General features: G+C 36.8%; 1 protein-coding gene across 1 annotated transcript in view; it reads left to right on the top strand.

Annotated features, from left to right (window-relative positions):
• Positions 1–18,990, top strand: part of THSD7A (thrombospondin type 1 domain containing 7A) — a 217,238-nt gene that overhangs the window by 130,982 nt on the left and 67,266 nt on the right. The window contains exons 8-9 of the mRNA XM_074836557.1: positions 8,219–8,410; positions 18,431–18,665. Coding sequence (XP_074692658.1) covers positions 8,219–8,410; positions 18,431–18,665 — 427 coding nt within the window. The remainder of the gene's footprint in view (positions 1–8,218; positions 8,411–18,430; positions 18,666–18,990) is intronic.

Below are 18,990 nucleotides of genomic sequence, written 5' to 3'. Positions count from 1 at the left end.
AGCAAACACATGCTACTCTTTAAGCTGTAGCTGAGGTGTAGTAGTAGCATTTACTGCTTTGGTTACAGAGAAGGAGCAGAAGCATTCAGGTATTATTGTTGGAATTAGATCTCTGCATGAATGTGGGAGTTCTAGAAGGCACTGTCTTCCCACTCGTCAAAATTTATTTTCCCGTAATGTGAGTATATAAGGAAAATTGCACATAGACATCAAGTTATTGCTTGTAAAATGTGGTGTTTCCTCTCGTTAAGGAATAGAAAATCTTTAAAATGTCATGATTTTTTCTTAAGTGTGTTGACTTGCTATTGTGTTTCATTTGAGAAACACTGGATATGGTGGGTTTCTAAGCTCCAACTATTTTGCATTTGTATAGTATTAGTGCCTGCTATTATCTGTCATTTAAGCAAATGCTTGCTTAAGAAAAGACTAAACCACATTTTAAAATTTAGGATTATATTTTAAAAGGTATTTGTATCTTCCAATATTTGCATAGTAAAAGGGTCAAAGTAAAATTGCAAAGTAAAATAGGCCAAAGTCATTGGCCTTTTGTATATGTCACTGGTTCATGTGTATAGTCACAGTTAATGTGTAAATAAGATGAATGTATATGTGTGCTTGTGCTAGCAAGTTTCTAATTTAAAAAAAAAATAAAAATCCATCCATGTTTGAGACTCATGATGTTTTTTTGAATAAGAAGCCAAAGTATTGTGTTTATAATTTTTCTTTTAGTAAGGAATAGACTTGATGATACTACTTGAAATTCTACACTGAAACCAAAACCACGGTAAATTTTCACACACAAATCACCAAATCCAACAGTTTACAATCCTAGAATGTTTTCATATCATTAAACTATTAGACCAACTTTAATTTTTGCATAATGAACAGATGTGAGAAACTAGTGTATTTGTCTTCATTGAAATCAGCACCATTTCTACTTAGGCTTCTTAGAAGAAAATGACTTCACGAATATTAACCATCAACTAATTAAGATGTACTTAATTAAATGCAAATGCTACTTAGCTAAAGCAATTGAGAGAAAGGCATGTGATTAGGGAATTAGCAACTGATTTAACACTTGGAGCTACCAGCTAGGTACCGAAGCAATAGACATGAATGCAGAAACTTCACTTGACAATAACATAAGGGAAGAATACACCATTTTTTCACATTGTGTTTGTTGGAAAATTTCAGAGGCGATGAAGTAGGATATATCGAGAATATAAATTGTAGGTTAATGTTTCTTTATGTTCAATAATTGGAGAGATTAAAAATTATTCAAAATGTTGAAAATTTATCAACCTAACTCATGCAGAGATATTTTTTGACAGCTGGTCATTCAGGAACTGGAACAGAAAGTAATTACGTACAAGGTAACATATAGCGTTGCTACTGTTTTCAAGGACACTGCTATTTTACTAACATTAACGCTTATGTTGACAGCCTTTATCTTTGGAGCAGATATGAATAAACACTGTCAAGATGTTATGAAGGCTGCTGGGATTAATAAAACATTTAAAGTTTCCTAATGTCTATCAAAATATGTGTTATATACAAGTATTGAACTGATTCAAAAGCAAAAATTAGTTTGTCAGTCAGATACCGTTGCACGTGCTGCTTTCTTTTTCTCCAAATACTCTTAAGATTGTTGGGCTAAACAAGATGGTAAATGATGAATTGCATGTAAATATTACTGTTTCCCCTTTCTGTGGCTTATTTGATTAGGTTTTCAGAGATTAACTTTTAAATTCTCCTAGTGAAAAATCTGGGTCAGCCTTCTGCAGTTGTGTATGCATTTTAATTAGAAATATGTGCTATGAGAAAAACAGCTTTCCTCGGGGAGTTTCTCTTGTATAAGAAAACAAAACACAACCAAAATACAAAACAAATAGAATTGCCAAAAAAAAAAAAAAAATCAGTCACGGTATGAGACTGAATCTAATCAGCAGTTCTGATAAAGATGAAGTAAGATTAGGAGGTTTGAGGAAGACAGGTCATAAGTGCATGATTATGCAAAAGGGCAGAAGTTGGATGAAACTATTATGAGCCCCCATTTTTTCCTATGCATAGTTCACAACATAGTTCTCTACCTCTTCTGATCACTGAAGAAAGAAAAAACCATACGACTGCTGCAGCACTATAGTTTGGAAGGAAGTGTCAATTTGCTGTGACAGTTCATGCTAGGCAGGTAGGATTTTTCCTTTTATGGTGAATTTTGGGGACTGGTAATTGCTTAATTATTTGAAAGAAATGCAATAGTATTAAAAAGGAAAATGATAATGTAAGTTTATCCTGGTGATTGATTACTATCTGCTTATTAGCAGATATAAGGTGTCCTAGCATCTGAAAAATATATGGGGTTTGATAAATTTAGTAGCTTTCCTGTAATGTGAAGAATTTCCCATTTTGCATTAGACTAATCGGCTAGTGTGTAGACGAGGTTATTACTAATGAAAGTCTAGTATAGAACTTCAAATGTGGATCAGTTTGTAAGTCTTCTCTTATCTCAGTGGTTTTCTTGAAGTCTTTTTTTTTTTATTTTCTTTAGAATAATGACAGTTGAATTCATTAATGCTTTTCTATATTCTTACATTCTATTAGTAATGTTCTTGTCACTTTGAGGCAATTGGATTTTAGACTTATATTTTCTTGCTTATTTTCTAACTGGAGTTAAAACATACATTTAGGCACTTCAGAATTGTAAAATTTTTTTTTTTAAAAGCATTTTCCCCTCTTCTAGTCAAACTATCTTTGTATATCAACAAAAATTGAAAACTGTAGCATGTGCAAACTTTTTAGTGGAGGAGCATATGCTTTACTAACTTTGAGTACAGAAACTGGTTAAAGTTAGTTCCATATGAAAACCAGAACTGAGCACATACCACAGATCTGTTTTTACTAAGTTTTGAATATAGACAGGCATGTTTTGTTCTTGATGGGCAGAGTCCACACAGCAACTTTGGCTCCTCAGCAAGTCTGAGGAGGTTGTTCGACATGTTTGAAGACTGACAAGGGAGGAACGCATATGGGAAACTGCATGGGAATTCAAGATAAAGAACAGTCTCATTGGCCATTTCAGCCTTTACAAGCCATACAGGAGGCAGTAAAATACTTTCCTGCTGATTGTTTTTCTACACAGGGAAGGAAGGAAACAGTAAATGGCAACCAGCGCAGCTCACAGATTTTAACACCATGTGAACTAACTGCATTTTTTTCCTGCAGCCTCCATGCTTAGAGGCATTACTGAAGGCAGTTAAATAATAACAACCCCTTCTTCACCCACAAACACCAAGTGCTTTAAAAATTGAGCTCTGGTGTGTCTTACTATTTCAGGTGCCCAGCAGTTTTCCATTGGATGCCACATTGTGTGCCTCCTTTTCAGCTTAACTGGCAAGACAAGAAAATGGGTAAGAAAGTCATTAGCTGAGAAGGTGGTGCCTATAACTGAGATAGTCACATACATACAACAGAGTATACCCTAGTATGTATAACCATTACATCCAGATCATGCAGTGCTCTGAACTGTCAGTCTTGTCCGTCCTTTTGTATTTTTACATCCTCATTTTATATATGCAGTTTTAAAAACAGTTGAATGATGCTCTGTAGCTTCCTGTGGTCTGTTGTACTTAAAAGCAGACTATTATATGTAGCTACCAGAAGCCACAAAAAGAAGATATTGGCATAACTGAGCCTTTTTTTTTTTTTCTTCTTAGAGTTGCAGATATACTAGTAAATTTGAACACATTCAATTAAGCAATACAGAGTCTGAAGTTTACATTTTTAGCATTTAGGCTCAGTTGCTGTCATTACTTCTTTTATGAACTTTAAAATATAACTGCAAGATTTGTTTTACCACTATGTGATATTCCTGTCCTTTACTGATTACCCAGGCATTTTAAAAATAACGTTCAGTATTAATGTTCAAAGTGGTCTCTTGATTTGATCCCATTTATTGTGATTTTATTCTCAATTTTTTACTTAGTTTATACTGGGTTATAGTTCAGCCTTTCAGAGACTATAGCTGGTTTCCAGGTATGGGACTGAGGCCAAGTTCACTGCCTTATTGCATAGGACTCTAGCAGCAATTTTATGTTGCTATTTTTTTAGTTGTTCTCTATGCCTCATTGAATCTTGCAGTGATTTTACTGATCATTTTAAGGCTTTAAAAAAAACTTGCCCTCTGTTAAGCACTTGCCTTTCCATTTACTACAGGTCAGAATTTGACGGCAATTTTTTACTGTGCACTGAAGCATGCATCACATTAAAAAATGCACAATAAGCAAGAGGGTTTCCTTACCATGTCTCTCTAGTGATACCAGCTCTGGGAATGCTTTCCATTGGAAAGATCTTAAAACATTTTACAAGAAACTTAAATATCAGACACATTTTACAGATGAGTAACCAAAAGCACAAAGGAGTGATGTAACTACATTAAACACGGAATGTAGGTCTTCTGCAGTCTAGCTCAACCTTGAGCATCTAGACCAAGTTTTCAGACACCATACCTGCTTTGTGAATGTAATAAAACAAGAATGGTGATACGAATACAGTCTGATACTTGTGAATAGTTAGCCATTTCCTCCTGCATGCTATTCACAAGCTACATCTCTAATCTATAAAAATCTGCCTATTCAGTAGGGGGAGTGGGGTTTTTTGTTTGGTTCGTTTGGTGGTTGTTTATTTTAAAGCAATTAAGAGTTCAGTAGTTCACTAGTGGCTCTGGTGTGTGCAAGCATACTATAAGGTCTTCACACTAAGGCGGCAGCCACAAGGACATTTTAATGTAGTGACTCATTTTGATGCTTGTCTAGCTGGATCCAGCATAACAGTTCAAGGAAGAGATTTAGATTTGAAAGGCTCTCTCCTCGGCACTCTTGACTGATGATACAAACCTGTTAAAGATCCCAGCAAAGGTTTAAACACTTTTTGACATTTAAAATCCTTGAAAAAGAAAATCTCTTTTGTCTCCTGCCATTTCTACATGCAGTCACTCCCTTTAGTGCAATTTGGAGAATTTAGCCCAAAACGTGCATCTGTTAGAGAAATATCATTCAACTCCATAGGCCCTGTTTCTGAATATGGACTATTGCTAGATTCCAGATTTTAATGAAAAAAACTGATAAATGGTGAAGAGTTTTCTTCATGCAAATGTTATCTTCTGTTTTCATCTTTTTGCTTTTTGTCATTCTGCTGCTTGTAAGTAACTCAGGGCAGGGGCCTTTGAGTTGAGTTTTGGAATTCTGTCTTAAACTCTTGTGTAACATAAATGTATACCTATGAAGTTCGAGTAAAATATAAGACTACACATGACAAACTTTTTCAAATGGGACTTTTTCTAAGTGGCTTTAGTCTTTACATTGGCATTGTTCCTAGGCTATGGTTGAATGGTTCCTGGTAGCTGACTACACAATGCACTTTAAAGAGGAAGGCAACAAAGGTCAAGTTGTTCATAAAATCATTAGTGAAATGTCAGAAACAATTTAGTCTAAATAAAATATTTCCCTGAAGATAAGTACCCATTATAAAACATTCCTTCCAACTGCATTTCTATGCTGTTGAATTCATCAGATAAGAAGAATTGGACAGTTGACCAAAAACTAAATGCTAATATGGAAAATACCTATTTTTATAATATTTTCTCTGTAAAAGCAAAGGATAAAAGAAGGCTTTGATCTTGGGAGAGAATGAATGCTTTTTTTTGTTTGAAATATAAACTCGGACTGAAACTAATTTAACAGAATTTCTCATCGTGACCCCAGATTTATCTTGAGTTTCAAGTTAACACCACCTTAGTTGACAGGTGATAAATAAGCTCAAGATAGTGTTGCATGTTGCACACTATGACATAATATACTGTAATAGTAGTATTTCTTGCAATGTGTTTGAAAGTGTCCCAGCAGTTTACTTCATTGAGTCTTACCTGTCAATGGAATAATTTTAGAATAAGGTTTATTAGCTTTTTTTCTATTCTTTGGAAAAGAAGTTTGCAGTCTGTTCCTCCATCTTGTCCTTCAACCCAAACACATGCCATTCTGATGAAGCAGGCAGGAATCCCTTCTGCATTGGTGTCAGGGTGTGATGACCTGTGATATAAGAAGCAATTGATGCAAAGATTGAATCCAGTGAGAGAAGTAGAACTTGATGTGGGAGATCTATGAAGCATTTGATAGAGCTCAAATTTGTATTTTTAATATGGAAAAATACAGCTATTGAGCCTGACTTGATCTCAAAGGTCTTTATAATTCAGATGACTATGACTACTTTAGGCTATTTTAAAAGCATGAGCTGCAGGACTTCCCCTGGCTTGCAGAGCCAAGTAAGATTGATGTTTGCAGTACTGTTGTGCCTAAAGATTCTGTATGAATAAAATATTTGACACTGGTTAAAGGGTTATAAAATTGGATGGATGGCCCTCATCTTTTCCTCTTCTATAAAGAATTTGGTCATTAATAGTTCTGGGACTCATGATATGTCACTAGTACTAAAGAACCTCCTATTTTCAGGAACTTAGTTTATCGGAGATTCTTATCTGAGAGATTTGAAGTCTCTGTAAACCTTGAATGACAAAAATTAGTTTCTGTTTAGATTAGTGTTTTCTTCATTTTATTATTATTCTGTTAAGCAATAAAGACTTAATTGGGTAAAGCAATGTTTATAGATCTTTGGCTTCATTTACAGCATTCACAGTTCTTACTGAATTAGCTTTTCAGAATCCAGGTGGTAGTTATTAACACTGGCTGATGTCTTTATCATTAAATTATAGAGTACTTAATGATTATTTCTAAGAAATGTTTTGTTGTATTGAGGACTTATGTTCATTGCGAATGAGACTTGATGAGACACTATTTTGTTGACATTAGCTAATAAAAAAAGGGTTGATGTAATGGATCATAGCAAGTGCAGTGCTATAGACACTCTTGTTCAGTCCTATCGAGATCACATACGCTTCAATAACATTTCAGTAGAGGAATCATAATTCAACAGAAGGTTTTATGCCCTAGTACAGCAAGGATCATATAGCAGAAAAGACATTCAGATACTTTGAAATGTTATGCTTTTCAGAAAGTGAAAAAAAAAGGTTTCCAGTTTACAAATGAACTGGCTCTTCCCATGCCGTGTTTGTACATGATTAACAGGGCCTCGAAAGTCCAGTGTGCTCTTAGATGCAACTTTTTCAGTTCCATAAACTGGCATTACATATTGGGATACTGCTCAGTTCCTGGTGCTTTTCATTGCAAGCAGTTTCTGCAATTGGTTTGTGTGATAACAATTCTAAAACAGTGAATCCAAATCCCTCCCTCCTTGGTTAATTTTTTCCATCATGTGCTCCCAAGTGAAGATTTATCCTAATGCTTTTGTCACTGTCAGTGAGACTTACTGACCTCAGAATATGTGGTCATTTGTTCATTCCTCACTTAATGGATATTAACTGATTTGATCAGGAAATCATATGTCACCTTACAAAACTAACTACTTTGAGATTAGGGTGCTGTTCAGACAGCTCTCAGACACAGTGCTCCCACGATTTCCTTACTGAAAACAAAATCAGCCCTGCTACTTAAACACTAGCTAGTATTTCATGAAACAATTTATACCAGCCTGGATCTTTTTATTATAATAAAATGTGTACATGGATGTAACAGAATACATAGATCTTTTTATACTTCTATGACACAAAGGGTGATGTGTTACTGGTTTGCTAACAAATGAAGATCTTTCTGACCAAAGAACACAGACTGCAGTTTACCGCAACTCTCTTCATCTTTTGATGCATACCTGCAATTCAAAGGCTGAATTGTGGGTTATAAAACTGGCTAAGCTCTAAGTTAGAATACTTTTCCCCTTCTCCCACAAATGTGGATGAAGACTGGGTGATTACTGTACATGCATTTTCATGTACGCAGTTTTCCATAGGTGTTTTGTATTCACTGTTACTCAGATTAGGATTTTCTGTGGAAACAGATATGTATTAACAAAATGAAAGCCTAACGACCACCCAGGCTGACATTCACTTCAGCAGAATATCAAATTAAACTAGCATTAACCATGTTCTTCTAGAATCAAGGCAGAGGAGACAAATCATTTTAATAAAAAATCTATTTACCTTGTTTATATAGAAGAAGAGAATCTAATTTATTTGTGCACCCATCTGGACTAGATTGCTCATTTTAAGTTAATTTAACAAATGATCGACTACTGCTGGCCTTTTCTTTCCCAGGAGAAGAGGTTGACAGACAGCTGTGTAGAGATGCTATCTACCCAATCCCGGTTGTCTGCGAAGCTCCATGCCCAAAGGACTGTGTGCTCAGCATGTGGTCTGCATGGTCCTCCTGCTCACACACCTGCTCCGGCAAAACCACAGAAGGGAAGCAGATGCGTGCCCGCTCCATTCTGGCATATGCAGGTGAAGGTAAGGTCGCATACTCTTGCAGACTCTTGTTTGATTGTGAATTCTCAACAGTCTTTGTAATGTCAGAGTAATTTCTTGATGGACAGAAACTAATTATTAGATGGAGTTGTGGTTTTCTAAATACAGAAAAATCATTTAAATGCTTATCCTACATTTACTTATGGTGCCTAAAGCTGTTTTGAAGATGAGATTTTATTTTGTTTACTTCAGTTAATTTTGCTATTTTTTATTATTCTTCACAATGTTACTGTTTTGATTTCAAATATTTGGTTTTCTCATTTTCTATTAAAATTAAACAAGGCAAATGTTTTATCCTATGCGGACCTCTATGAAAGATATTTATAGAGGATTGTTAGTTACCCTAATTTAGGTCCACTTTGGAAGAATAGAAGTATAAATGCTGAAAAGATGAGATTTTTAATGGGTTCAAATGCTAACAAATGGCTTTTGTAGCTTCTTAGCTCAAATGGGTAACAAGTGTGACCCCATGAATGGTTTCCATTCATGCAAATGGTCCTTGCGCAATGTCTGCAGCAAATACAAAGAGAAGACACAGCTGGAATATTAAAGGAGAAGAAGAAAAAGGTTTTAGATATAGGTTCAAGTCTATTCTTTGATGATTTTCCATGCTTCCTATAACTGTTTTTGCTTTGTTCTTAAGTATTTTGGGGGGTAATAGAGCAAATGTATTCTATATGTAACATGGTTCTAAAATGGCCACATCAGGTATGCACGGGTCCAACTGGTAAAATGCCTTGTTCAACACTGGAAGCACGGAGACACAGCCACTGAAGAGTTCTTGGAAATGTTTACTCATGTGTATTAATGACAGTAAAGTTAAATGCCTTCAATATAAAAGGATTATGTGCATGTTTTAGTTCTTCTTTAAACCTGTAAAGCATTTTATTACTTCAAGTTAAGATGAAACTTAGCTGAAAAGTGAAAGCTGTAAGGTATGGAAGTAGTGAAACAGAATATCTGTTTTGAGAAATGGAAAAAGAAAGGGGCAGGCTTCATCATATACCAAAACACTTCTCTGTTTGCAAACACTGTTAACTTAATTGCTAAAAGTATACTGTGTATTTGGCAGAATTTGGTAATTGTAAAAAAAAAAAAATAAAAAATATAGCAGAGCAGGCACTTTCAGCCCTTTCCCTGAAAGGGATCTTTGCTAGAAGAGAAAATCAGAACTACATGCATTTTAGTAGGTGATTCAAATAATAAATTACTTAGATGGATCTATGTAACAAAGCAGAAATGCTCTTGAAATAAGAAACAAAATTGGGTTTATGTTGTCCCTTTTTTTATAGTGTGTCAAATGAACTAATTTTGAGGAAAACACAGAGCCATGTTTTCATATGATAATTCAAATAAACGTATATTCATGTGATTCTTGCTTTTCCATGTAGGTCAAGTTAATAGATTTTCAATATGCTTATGCAGTTTTCCTGGAGACAGAAATTTAGCATCCTGACAAGCATGCCACAGAAGCAAAAACCTAAATTACTCCAGAAAATGATTCCACTTCCTTGTGCTTCTTTTTAAAAAGTACTCATTTTATTCTGACTTTGATACTTAACACAATTTAGGATATTTTACAAGGCTGCAGATGCAGCAAAGCAGTTAAGCATAGCCTGGATTTCAGGTATGTGAATTTTGTTTGTCTGTTGTGCAATGATTAGAAACAGCACTGAGTGATCACAAAGACTGACAGGTCTCAAACCACACAGGTAATAGTGAAGAGATCCCTAAACTACTGCTGAGAAAGCTAACTCATTACCTAGATGTTGAAGTGCTTGAGCTTTGCCTGAACCCTGGCATCTTTACCACTACTCCACTATGAGGTTATGTGCCTTTTTTAAGGATACGAGCTGGTATGTCTACCTAGTTATAGCAATTCACTCACATCTTGGTCAGGAATCTTCAACACCATGCTCCTGTGTACTCTGCACAAACTCCAGAGAATAAAAATATATAAATAAATAAAAGAACCTTCCAAGACAGCCTGTCATTACAACCGTACCTGGAAGGTACTTTTCACTTTTGCTTGTAATATATTCAAAAAGTATCAGTTTAGCTTTTATTTTATATGTTTCACTGAAATTAGACTTATTGTCATCTTTCTCCTCATATGTCTCTTACGCCTTTTAGTCATTTGCTGCATGACAAACAGCTGAATGACTTTTCACCTCCAGAATTGTGTGATAGAGATTAGCTGTGTTCCCAAAACATAAAACACTGATTGTGTAGTTGGTGCTGGGAGGTCATTTTATGTTCTGGGGGCACAGAATATATTCATAGAATCATAGAACAGCTTGAGTTGGAAGGGACCTTAAAGATCATCTAGTTCCAACCCCCCTGCCATGGGCAGGGACACCTTCCACTAGACCAGGTTGCTCAAAGCCCCGTCCAACCTGGCCTTGAACAGGGAGGGGGCAGCCACAACTTCTCTGGGCAACCTGTTCCAGTGTCTCACCACACCCACAAACTTATTCCTTCCATCTGATCTAAATCTACCCTCTTTCAAATTTAAAACCATTACCCCTTGTCCTATCACTACACACCCTTGTAAAATGTCCCTCCCCATCTTTCCTGTAGGCCCCCTTTAGGTACTGGAAGGCTGCTATAAGGTCTCCCCAGAGCCTTCTCTTCTCCAGGATGAACAACCTCAACTCTCAGCCTGTCCTCATAGGAAGGTGCTCCAGCCCCCTCATCATCTTTGTGGCCTCCTCTGGACTCTCTCCGGCAGGTCCATGTCATTCTTATGTTGGGGGCCCCAGAGCTGAACACAGTACTCCTGGTGGGGTCTCACGAGAGCAGAGTAGAGGGGGAGAATCACCTCCCTTGACCTGCTGGCCACACTTCTTTTAATGTGGCCCAGGATACAGCTGGCTTTCTGGGTTGTCAGCACACATTGCTGGGTCATGTTGAGCTTCTCATCAACCAACACCCCCAAGTCCTTCTCCTCAGGGCTGCTCTCAGTCCATTCTCCACCCAGCCTGTATTTGTGCTCGGGATTGCCCCGACCCATGCGCAGGACCTTGCATTTGGCCTTGTTGAACTTCATGAGGTTTGCACAGGCCCACCTCTCCAGCCTGTCCAGGTCCCTCTGGATGGCACATCCCTTCCTTTCAACTTGTTGACCGCACCACACAGCTTGGTGTCATTGGCGAACTTGCTGAGGGTGCACTCAATCCCACTGTCCATGTCACCAACAAAGATGTTAAACAGCGCCAGTCACAGCACTGACCCCTGAGGAATCCCACTCATCAGTGCTCTCCACCTGGACATGGAGCGATTGACCACAGGTCTTTGAGTGCGACCATCCAGCCAATTCCTTATCCACCGAGCGCTCCATCCATCAAATCCACGTCTTTCCAATTTAGAGACAAGGATGTCGTGTGGGACAGTGTCAAATGTTTTGCACAAGTCCAGGTAGATGATGTCAGTTTCTCTTCCCTTATCCACCAATGCTGTAACCCCATCGTAGAATGCCACCAAATTTGTCAGGCATGATTTGCTGGACTGCCATGACTTCTCAGATATGATGGGTAGTGGCTTAGGAACTTCATCCGCCTTCAGGACTCGCAGATGCATCTCATCAGGTCCCATGGACCTGTACACCTTCAGGTTTCTTAGGCGGTCTCAAATCTGATCTTCTCCTACAGTGGGCTCTTCATTCTCCCAGTCCCCGCCTTTGCCTTCTGTGACCTGGGTGGTGTGGTTTTAGTCCTTTGTGGGGAAGACTGAGGCCAAAATGTTGTCGAATACCTCAGCCTTCTCCATATCCCAGGAGATATGTTCAGATACTGAACACCTGTATTCTGCTGATATAAAAAGGAGGTTCCACATGAACCTTTTTTGTGAAACAGTTCTCAGTTGTATTCAGAGCTTATAAAAGTGCACATTATTGTTGATGAAAACTCTGTAAACATCATGTATAACTAAAAATCCCAATTCTCATAAATGTAAGACCAGTAATTCCATTTACACATTAAATCTGACATTTGAAAACACCTATCAGTTTCTGTTCCGGTGAATAGTCCCACAGGTGTTCCCTTTTGGATTTTTGAACCTTTCCTTGAACTGTTGGTGTGAGAGACAGACCAGGTTAGGTAAGCCATTTCATAGTAATTCCTGTATAATATAGCCATGACATTTGAGAGTTTTTGTTCAGATCACAATAGGACAAATATATTGTACATAAATATATACAATTCCAACGATATCAGGATTGTACATTAATTAATGAAAGAATGTGCAAGTTTGATGCCAATCTATGAATAAGACTAAACTTTGCTTCTAAAATGGTATAAGGAGTCCAGGTTTATCACTGTGAGCCCTTGATCACACGCGTCCTCCTGCTAGTCATGAAGAATTCAGTCAGTGTGCCTGGGAACATGAAGGCATTGCAGTCATTACATACGCAAGGAGTATTGCAATCCCTCAGAGTAACTGAAGTGCTTAATTCTTGTTCATTGGGGTACTTAAACATGAACACCCCATTGAAATTTTTGAGGATCTGTAAATACATAGGAAATAGGTTCTTTTATCTGGATCTCAGGTGGCTTCTTATCGAAGTATTGCCTGTGATTGTTCAATTTTTCTCCTCTTTGAAATAAAAATACTATATTCTGTCATTTTGCTTGTTAGTGACTATCCATGATAAAGCTATGTCATTTCACATTAAGACCTTTTTTTCCTTCTTACTTCCCCGCTATCTATGCTGCTGAATTGATTTGAAGAAACCGTCAGGTTAGCATAACTGGCCACCAGGAAACAGCCACAGTATAATCGATTTTCTTGGATGACTTAGAATAGGAATAATTCAGTAGTATTACAATAATTCCTTGGTGACAAGAATAGCTTCATAGGAAAAATTGAAGCCATATGTAAATTACAGTAGAGACAAAGTTTTCTAGTGAGATGTGGGATATGATTGCTCGTCTAGCACCACACGGACTTCTGCTTGAGCCAGAAGCTGACCTCAGCCGTATGCCCTCTCATCAGCATTTCCTCATTCAGGACAACACTTCTTCCACATGGTCAAACCATACACTGCAGAGCCTCAAGCACAGTGTGGTTATGCATATCTGGGATGAGGTCATTTACTTGCATTCAGTGGAGAAAGAGAGCAGTCTCTTTCCTCAAGATAAAGATTTGCTGTGATTTGTGAGATGACTCCATGTGGAAACTTGTGTCACAATAACTGTTTTTTGGTATCTTTTCTGAGATCATTGTCCTCAGCTTGAAGGTTTGAAAGGTGAAGTGATTTATAAATTTCCCTGTCTGTGAGCCTGCCTGTAGTGGTAGCTCATTTGTGTCATTGTCAAATACATCTTCATGGTACAGTAAGAAACTCAGGAAAGTCACTGTCTCAAAATATAAAATGACAGCAAAGGACATAATGATGTTCCCTGATACATCATATAGTTGTTCTGCATAAGTCTAGTAAAATCATCTTATACAGCTCCGACAAACCCTACATTCAACAGAGACAGGCTATTTTTGGTTTATTTTCTGTTTAATATTTCTGTTAATTTTTTAAGACTACTTTACATAGGCCATGACATGAGAATAAAAAGTACTAAATGAGTCTTAATATTTTAGTAAATAGTAGATATGCAGATTGATTCTGCATTGATTATACACTGCATTGATTGACATTGCTAAATCAGTGTCATACAGCATAACACTAATGTTGTGGATACATTTCATGTTTTATCAATAGTAGATGACTGACACTGGTTTTGAAAAAGTAAAGATTAAAAAAAAAAAGCCCCACAAGTCAAATTCAAAGAAGAAAGTAATCTGATTTAAAAGCTTAATTTAATAAAATGAGAGTGAAGGATGATTTTGTTTGAAATATTCTCTTAGGGCAGGGATGCATATGCATAGTAATGTTTTACTATGACTACTGTATGTTCATAGATCAGCAAAGTATAATGCCAGAAGGATTATTTAGTGTGACCTCGTATATCACAGACTATTAAACATTGCTGAGTTAGTATAGAATATCAGTTGTCCATCTCATCAGGTATTCTGTTTGACATGGGCCAATAACTCATACTTATCACATATCTGCAAGATTGATTTACTGAACATGTAAGGAATAGCTGGATCAAATGAGTTTCTTCTCAACTCTAGGCAAATTATGGTTGATATGCTTTAAAATTTTATTCCTGCTGAAATTCCAGTGCACTTTGACTTCATAGTTGCAAAAGGAGGAGTTATACTTAGGGCTTTTTAATGTATTTACTTCTCTTACATTTGTTGCATTTGTTTGGTTTAAATTTTTGTATTTTCCTGTCTTGAAATAACACTGCTGGGTAATTAAATTTGAAAGCATAGAATTGACACATTGTTTTTGCAGCAAATTGCTTATTCACCAAAGGATCAGTTTTGGAGAAGACAGGGATTTTCATGAGTTTTAATTGATTTCAGCTGAAACACGAATCAAAAAAACCACTTAGTTTTGGAACTGGGGAACCTGAATTTTCAGGCTAGACTTTGCAAAGTGACCTGGCACCTGTGAGTGAAGGTGAGCCAGGGGAGAGGATGTTACTGTGCTTCCCCTTTTGCTCAGGAGCCCCTCAGTTCAGATTCCTGCTTGGAGAGTGGAGTCTGGGATTCAAATCCTATCTAAGAAAGGATTTGAGGACAGACCTCTCATCTCCCATGGATGCACCCTAATTCTCATCCTGTTGCATAATATAGGACAGGTCTGCTTGGTTTGTATAACTGATATGCACCAGGTGAGGAAGTGTGAACATTTGCAGAACTGGAACTGGAGATCTGCACCAACAGGACAGTCTTTGTTCTTATGTCAGCCATCTGCACGTACCGACCATGTCTATCTTTGGGAAATGTGGCTGCCTAGAAGAATGTCTACCTCATTCCTACATCAAAGAAGAAATGAGTAACACCTCACTTTCTAGATTGCAAGAGGCACTTCAGTTGCATCTGTTTTCTCAAACTTTAAGATTATTCCAGCTGTTTTGAAATGCATATATAAAATTACATGCATCTGTAAAATGAGCAATAACAAAATGATTAATTAAAATTATTCTAAATGCTTTTAAAAATGTTAAGCATTTTGAAATTTGGAAGTTATGAAGACAGTGTCACAAAAAAAAAGACATAAAATCCAATCTTTGAATATCCTAGAGCAAGATGTCTTACCCATTACCAGCTCCAAATCAGGCAGAAAAGCAATCTAAGCGTATGACAATTCTCTTAAAGCATTCAAGGAAACTACCCTCATATCTCTGCTATTTTATGAGCAATATGCAAGTCCCTCTGTAAGGCTAGCCTTTCATTGCCAAGTGTGCTTTGCTTAAGTATCCAAAACCACAAAGAAATGCTTCAGCTTGAACTGTTTGTTGTACCTTGAAATGACCATTTTTAGTGCTGCCAAGCAGTTATTTACAGTCATCTGATCACATATAATATAAAATTTATTTAGTAGTGTATGTTCCTTTTCATGTATTCTGATAAAATTTAATGTCTATTTTATTTTTTCCATGATATGCATTAATTTTTATATTCCTGTCAAGCCTGTTCTCAGTCAGTGAAATGCATTTAAAGTTGAGCAGCCCTGATCTTGTTACCCCTACACAGACGTTGTTAAGGTTATCTGTAACTGCCAGTTTTCCAAGTCCTCCTGCTTTTTCTGTACTATTTTAATTTGAGAGAGCACAAGGCAATGCTGTTTTCCTGGAGAGAATGGCATACTGATTTATAAATAAATAGTATATTTTTTATTATTACAAAGACTTGGTACTAGTGATAGTTGTTTTATATTTCAGTAATACTATTTTCACATTTTGTTCATTCTTTACACAGTTTTTTAACTAGTGGTTTAATCTGAACAGAACTGGATTCCCACTGAGCTGGAGACATTCATGCCCCAATGTTTTTAATTTACAAGTCAATGTCACTCTCATTTTTTTCCCTGAATATACATTCTTGCATAGCTGTCAAAACTGAATCTAAGTTGTCACTTTATTCTCAAATGCCTTAGGAACTGGTGGCTATGGCATCCATTCCTGGGGAAACATTTCTTCCCACACACCCCCTCTTTAATTTATGAATTTGCTTAAATATTTCCCTTGTGTTTCTTCTTGAGCTAACATCAGATGGAAATAATTAATCTATTAACCTTTATTATCTCTTCTAAATTCTCCCTTTTGTAACACTTGTACTGGGGGAGCATGTCTAGACTCCTCATGTGGATTAATTTTCTCTCCCATGCCAAATAATTTGTGGCTTTATTATCTTTGATTTTTTTTTTCTTTTCAAAATGTACTCACTTTCCTAATTTCCTTGCTTATATTTCTATCTGCTGGTGTTAGCTAGAAGATTTTTTATTTCCTGAAGGAAAGTGCTTGAATATGTTTTTGAAAGTTATTACATAACCATAATTTTGTTTTATCATTTGTTTATTTATTTTTTTAGGAAAATGCATATGACGTTTTGTTTTGATGCTTTGCTTATTGACATATGTTTTAAGAAATTCTGATACACTTGAGTTGCATCCATTCTGAGCCAAAAAACAATTTAATTCCAGTCATTGTTTAATTACATTCACATGTTTTCAGGTTTTTCTAATGCCCCTTTGCAAAATTTAAGATTAGCTAGTCTTTGGCATGACATCTCAGCTAATATGATGTTTACTGTTGCTTGGTTGCATCAATATTTTTAGCCCAAAGTCAGAAGTTTAAAACATCTCTATGGAAATGATTTGAGAATTTGGATTTTGTCCTGTGGTTCAATTAGAATGGCCCTTTCCTTACATTTGCTGCAGATATAGCACAAAAGCAACTTGGGGTATAAAGTATTTTCACACTTGTGACACTTGACTGACTTGTGTTGGAGCACTTGAAGTATCCATCGTTTCTTTGATTACATTTAGTTGTTTATTTCATTTCTTTCAACAATGAGTGCTTAAAACCCCTTCCCTCTTGCATGTCTGTGGAGCAGGAGGTCAACCTAAAGTTCAGTGTTGGGATATAAAGGCTAATACGCTTTCTGACATGTGCTTGGTGTGAGCATACATTTTTCTTTTTACAGAAAAGTATGGCTCATCTGCAGTAACTAATAAAAAAACTCCTCTTTCAGTTATCTTTCTTACTGTTCTTGTCTTTTAGGGAAAAACTGAGATGTTATTTAGAATTTCCCTGGCTTTCCATCACTTGGAGATAGGAGTCCAATTGTTGCTCTGTAGGCCATGAATGTTTAAATTAATTCTTAAATCTAGATTCTGTATGTTTAATAACACCAGAGGTCTAGCAGATATGCTGTCTACTCACAGGGCTAGACATCTAGTAGCCTGTGATCAAGTCTAGGAGGAAAGACCTCCTCTTTACTCATGGAGGATTTGGGAGGCCAGATTAGCTTTGAAGTGCTTGAATATAAGAAACTGAACATACTATCTGAAACCAGACACAACAAAGATGGCATTATCTGAGCTTTTCTTCACAATTATTGACACATGAATGGATTTTAATCTTAACGTGCAACAGCCTTTGTTATTTCAATCTGGACCTGAAATTGCCAGCTGTGCCATCCTCTTTGGTAATTATGTAACATGGAAAAATATCCACTGGGAGCTAGAACAAGAGCTCCAAAAATCTTTTTAATTGATCTGTGAATTAGACATAAACAGTGATCTCTACACATACATAACTAGGATATTTAACCATTTTTTCTGCCTAGAGCCTTCATACCTCCTTATGTGATCTCTTACAGTCTCTTTTAGAGAACCCCAAAATAAAAAGACTGTAGATTACTTCAGGTACATTAGTGTGTTATAGAAGTTTTGTGTAGTCTGTTGACTGAAGTTTGTCAAAGTCAACACTGGGCATATGAAGAGGAGGAGAAAGGAACATTTCTTTCATGTAATCAAAGTGACAGTATGTAACTGATAAGATTTCAGAGTGGGTAATGGCTTGGTTTTTTTTTTAATAAAACTCTGTTTCCTTCCACTACATGAACTTTTGCCCTGTTTTACTGTTCCAGGAGGAATACAGTGCCCAAACAGTAGTGCACTGCAGGAAACGCGCAGCTGTAACGAACACTCTTGCACTGTATATCATTGGCAGACTGGCCCATGGGGACAGTGCATAGAGGATACGTCTGTCTCTGCTTTCAACTCCTCTGCCAGCTGGAATGGGGAGGCCACCTGTTCCGTGGGGATGCAGACAAGGAAGGTCATCTGTGTTAGAGTCAACGTGGGACAAGTGGGCCCAAAAAAGTAAAGATCTTAAAAAATGTCTTCATGCTGTAATTATCTTTGGATTTTGCTGCTTGATATTTATATCACCAATGACTGCATGCAAAGACAAAAAGAGCCTGTTCTTTGTGTTCTCATGAGGGAACAATTCATCTTTTAAATATACAAAACTGAAGCTACAGGAGGAATATATAATACCTTTCTTACTATTGATTTTTATGGGTGATGTTTACAGCTGCTGACAGCTGACTGACTACTAAATCCAACTGGCTCCTTGCCATCATCGGGTTGAGTCGAGATAAAAGTCTTGGGGTATGTGTGTGGTGTGCAGTGCAGTTAAATTTCA

This window comes from Strix aluco, chromosome 1 (genome assembly GCF_031877795.1).
Source record: "Strix aluco isolate bStrAlu1 chromosome 1, bStrAlu1.hap1, whole genome shotgun sequence".
Lineage (NCBI taxonomy): Eukaryota > Metazoa > Chordata > Aves > Strigiformes > Strigidae > Strix > Strix aluco.
Note: the sequence above shows the minus strand (reverse complement) of the source record. Positions and strands in the feature narration are given on the sequence as shown.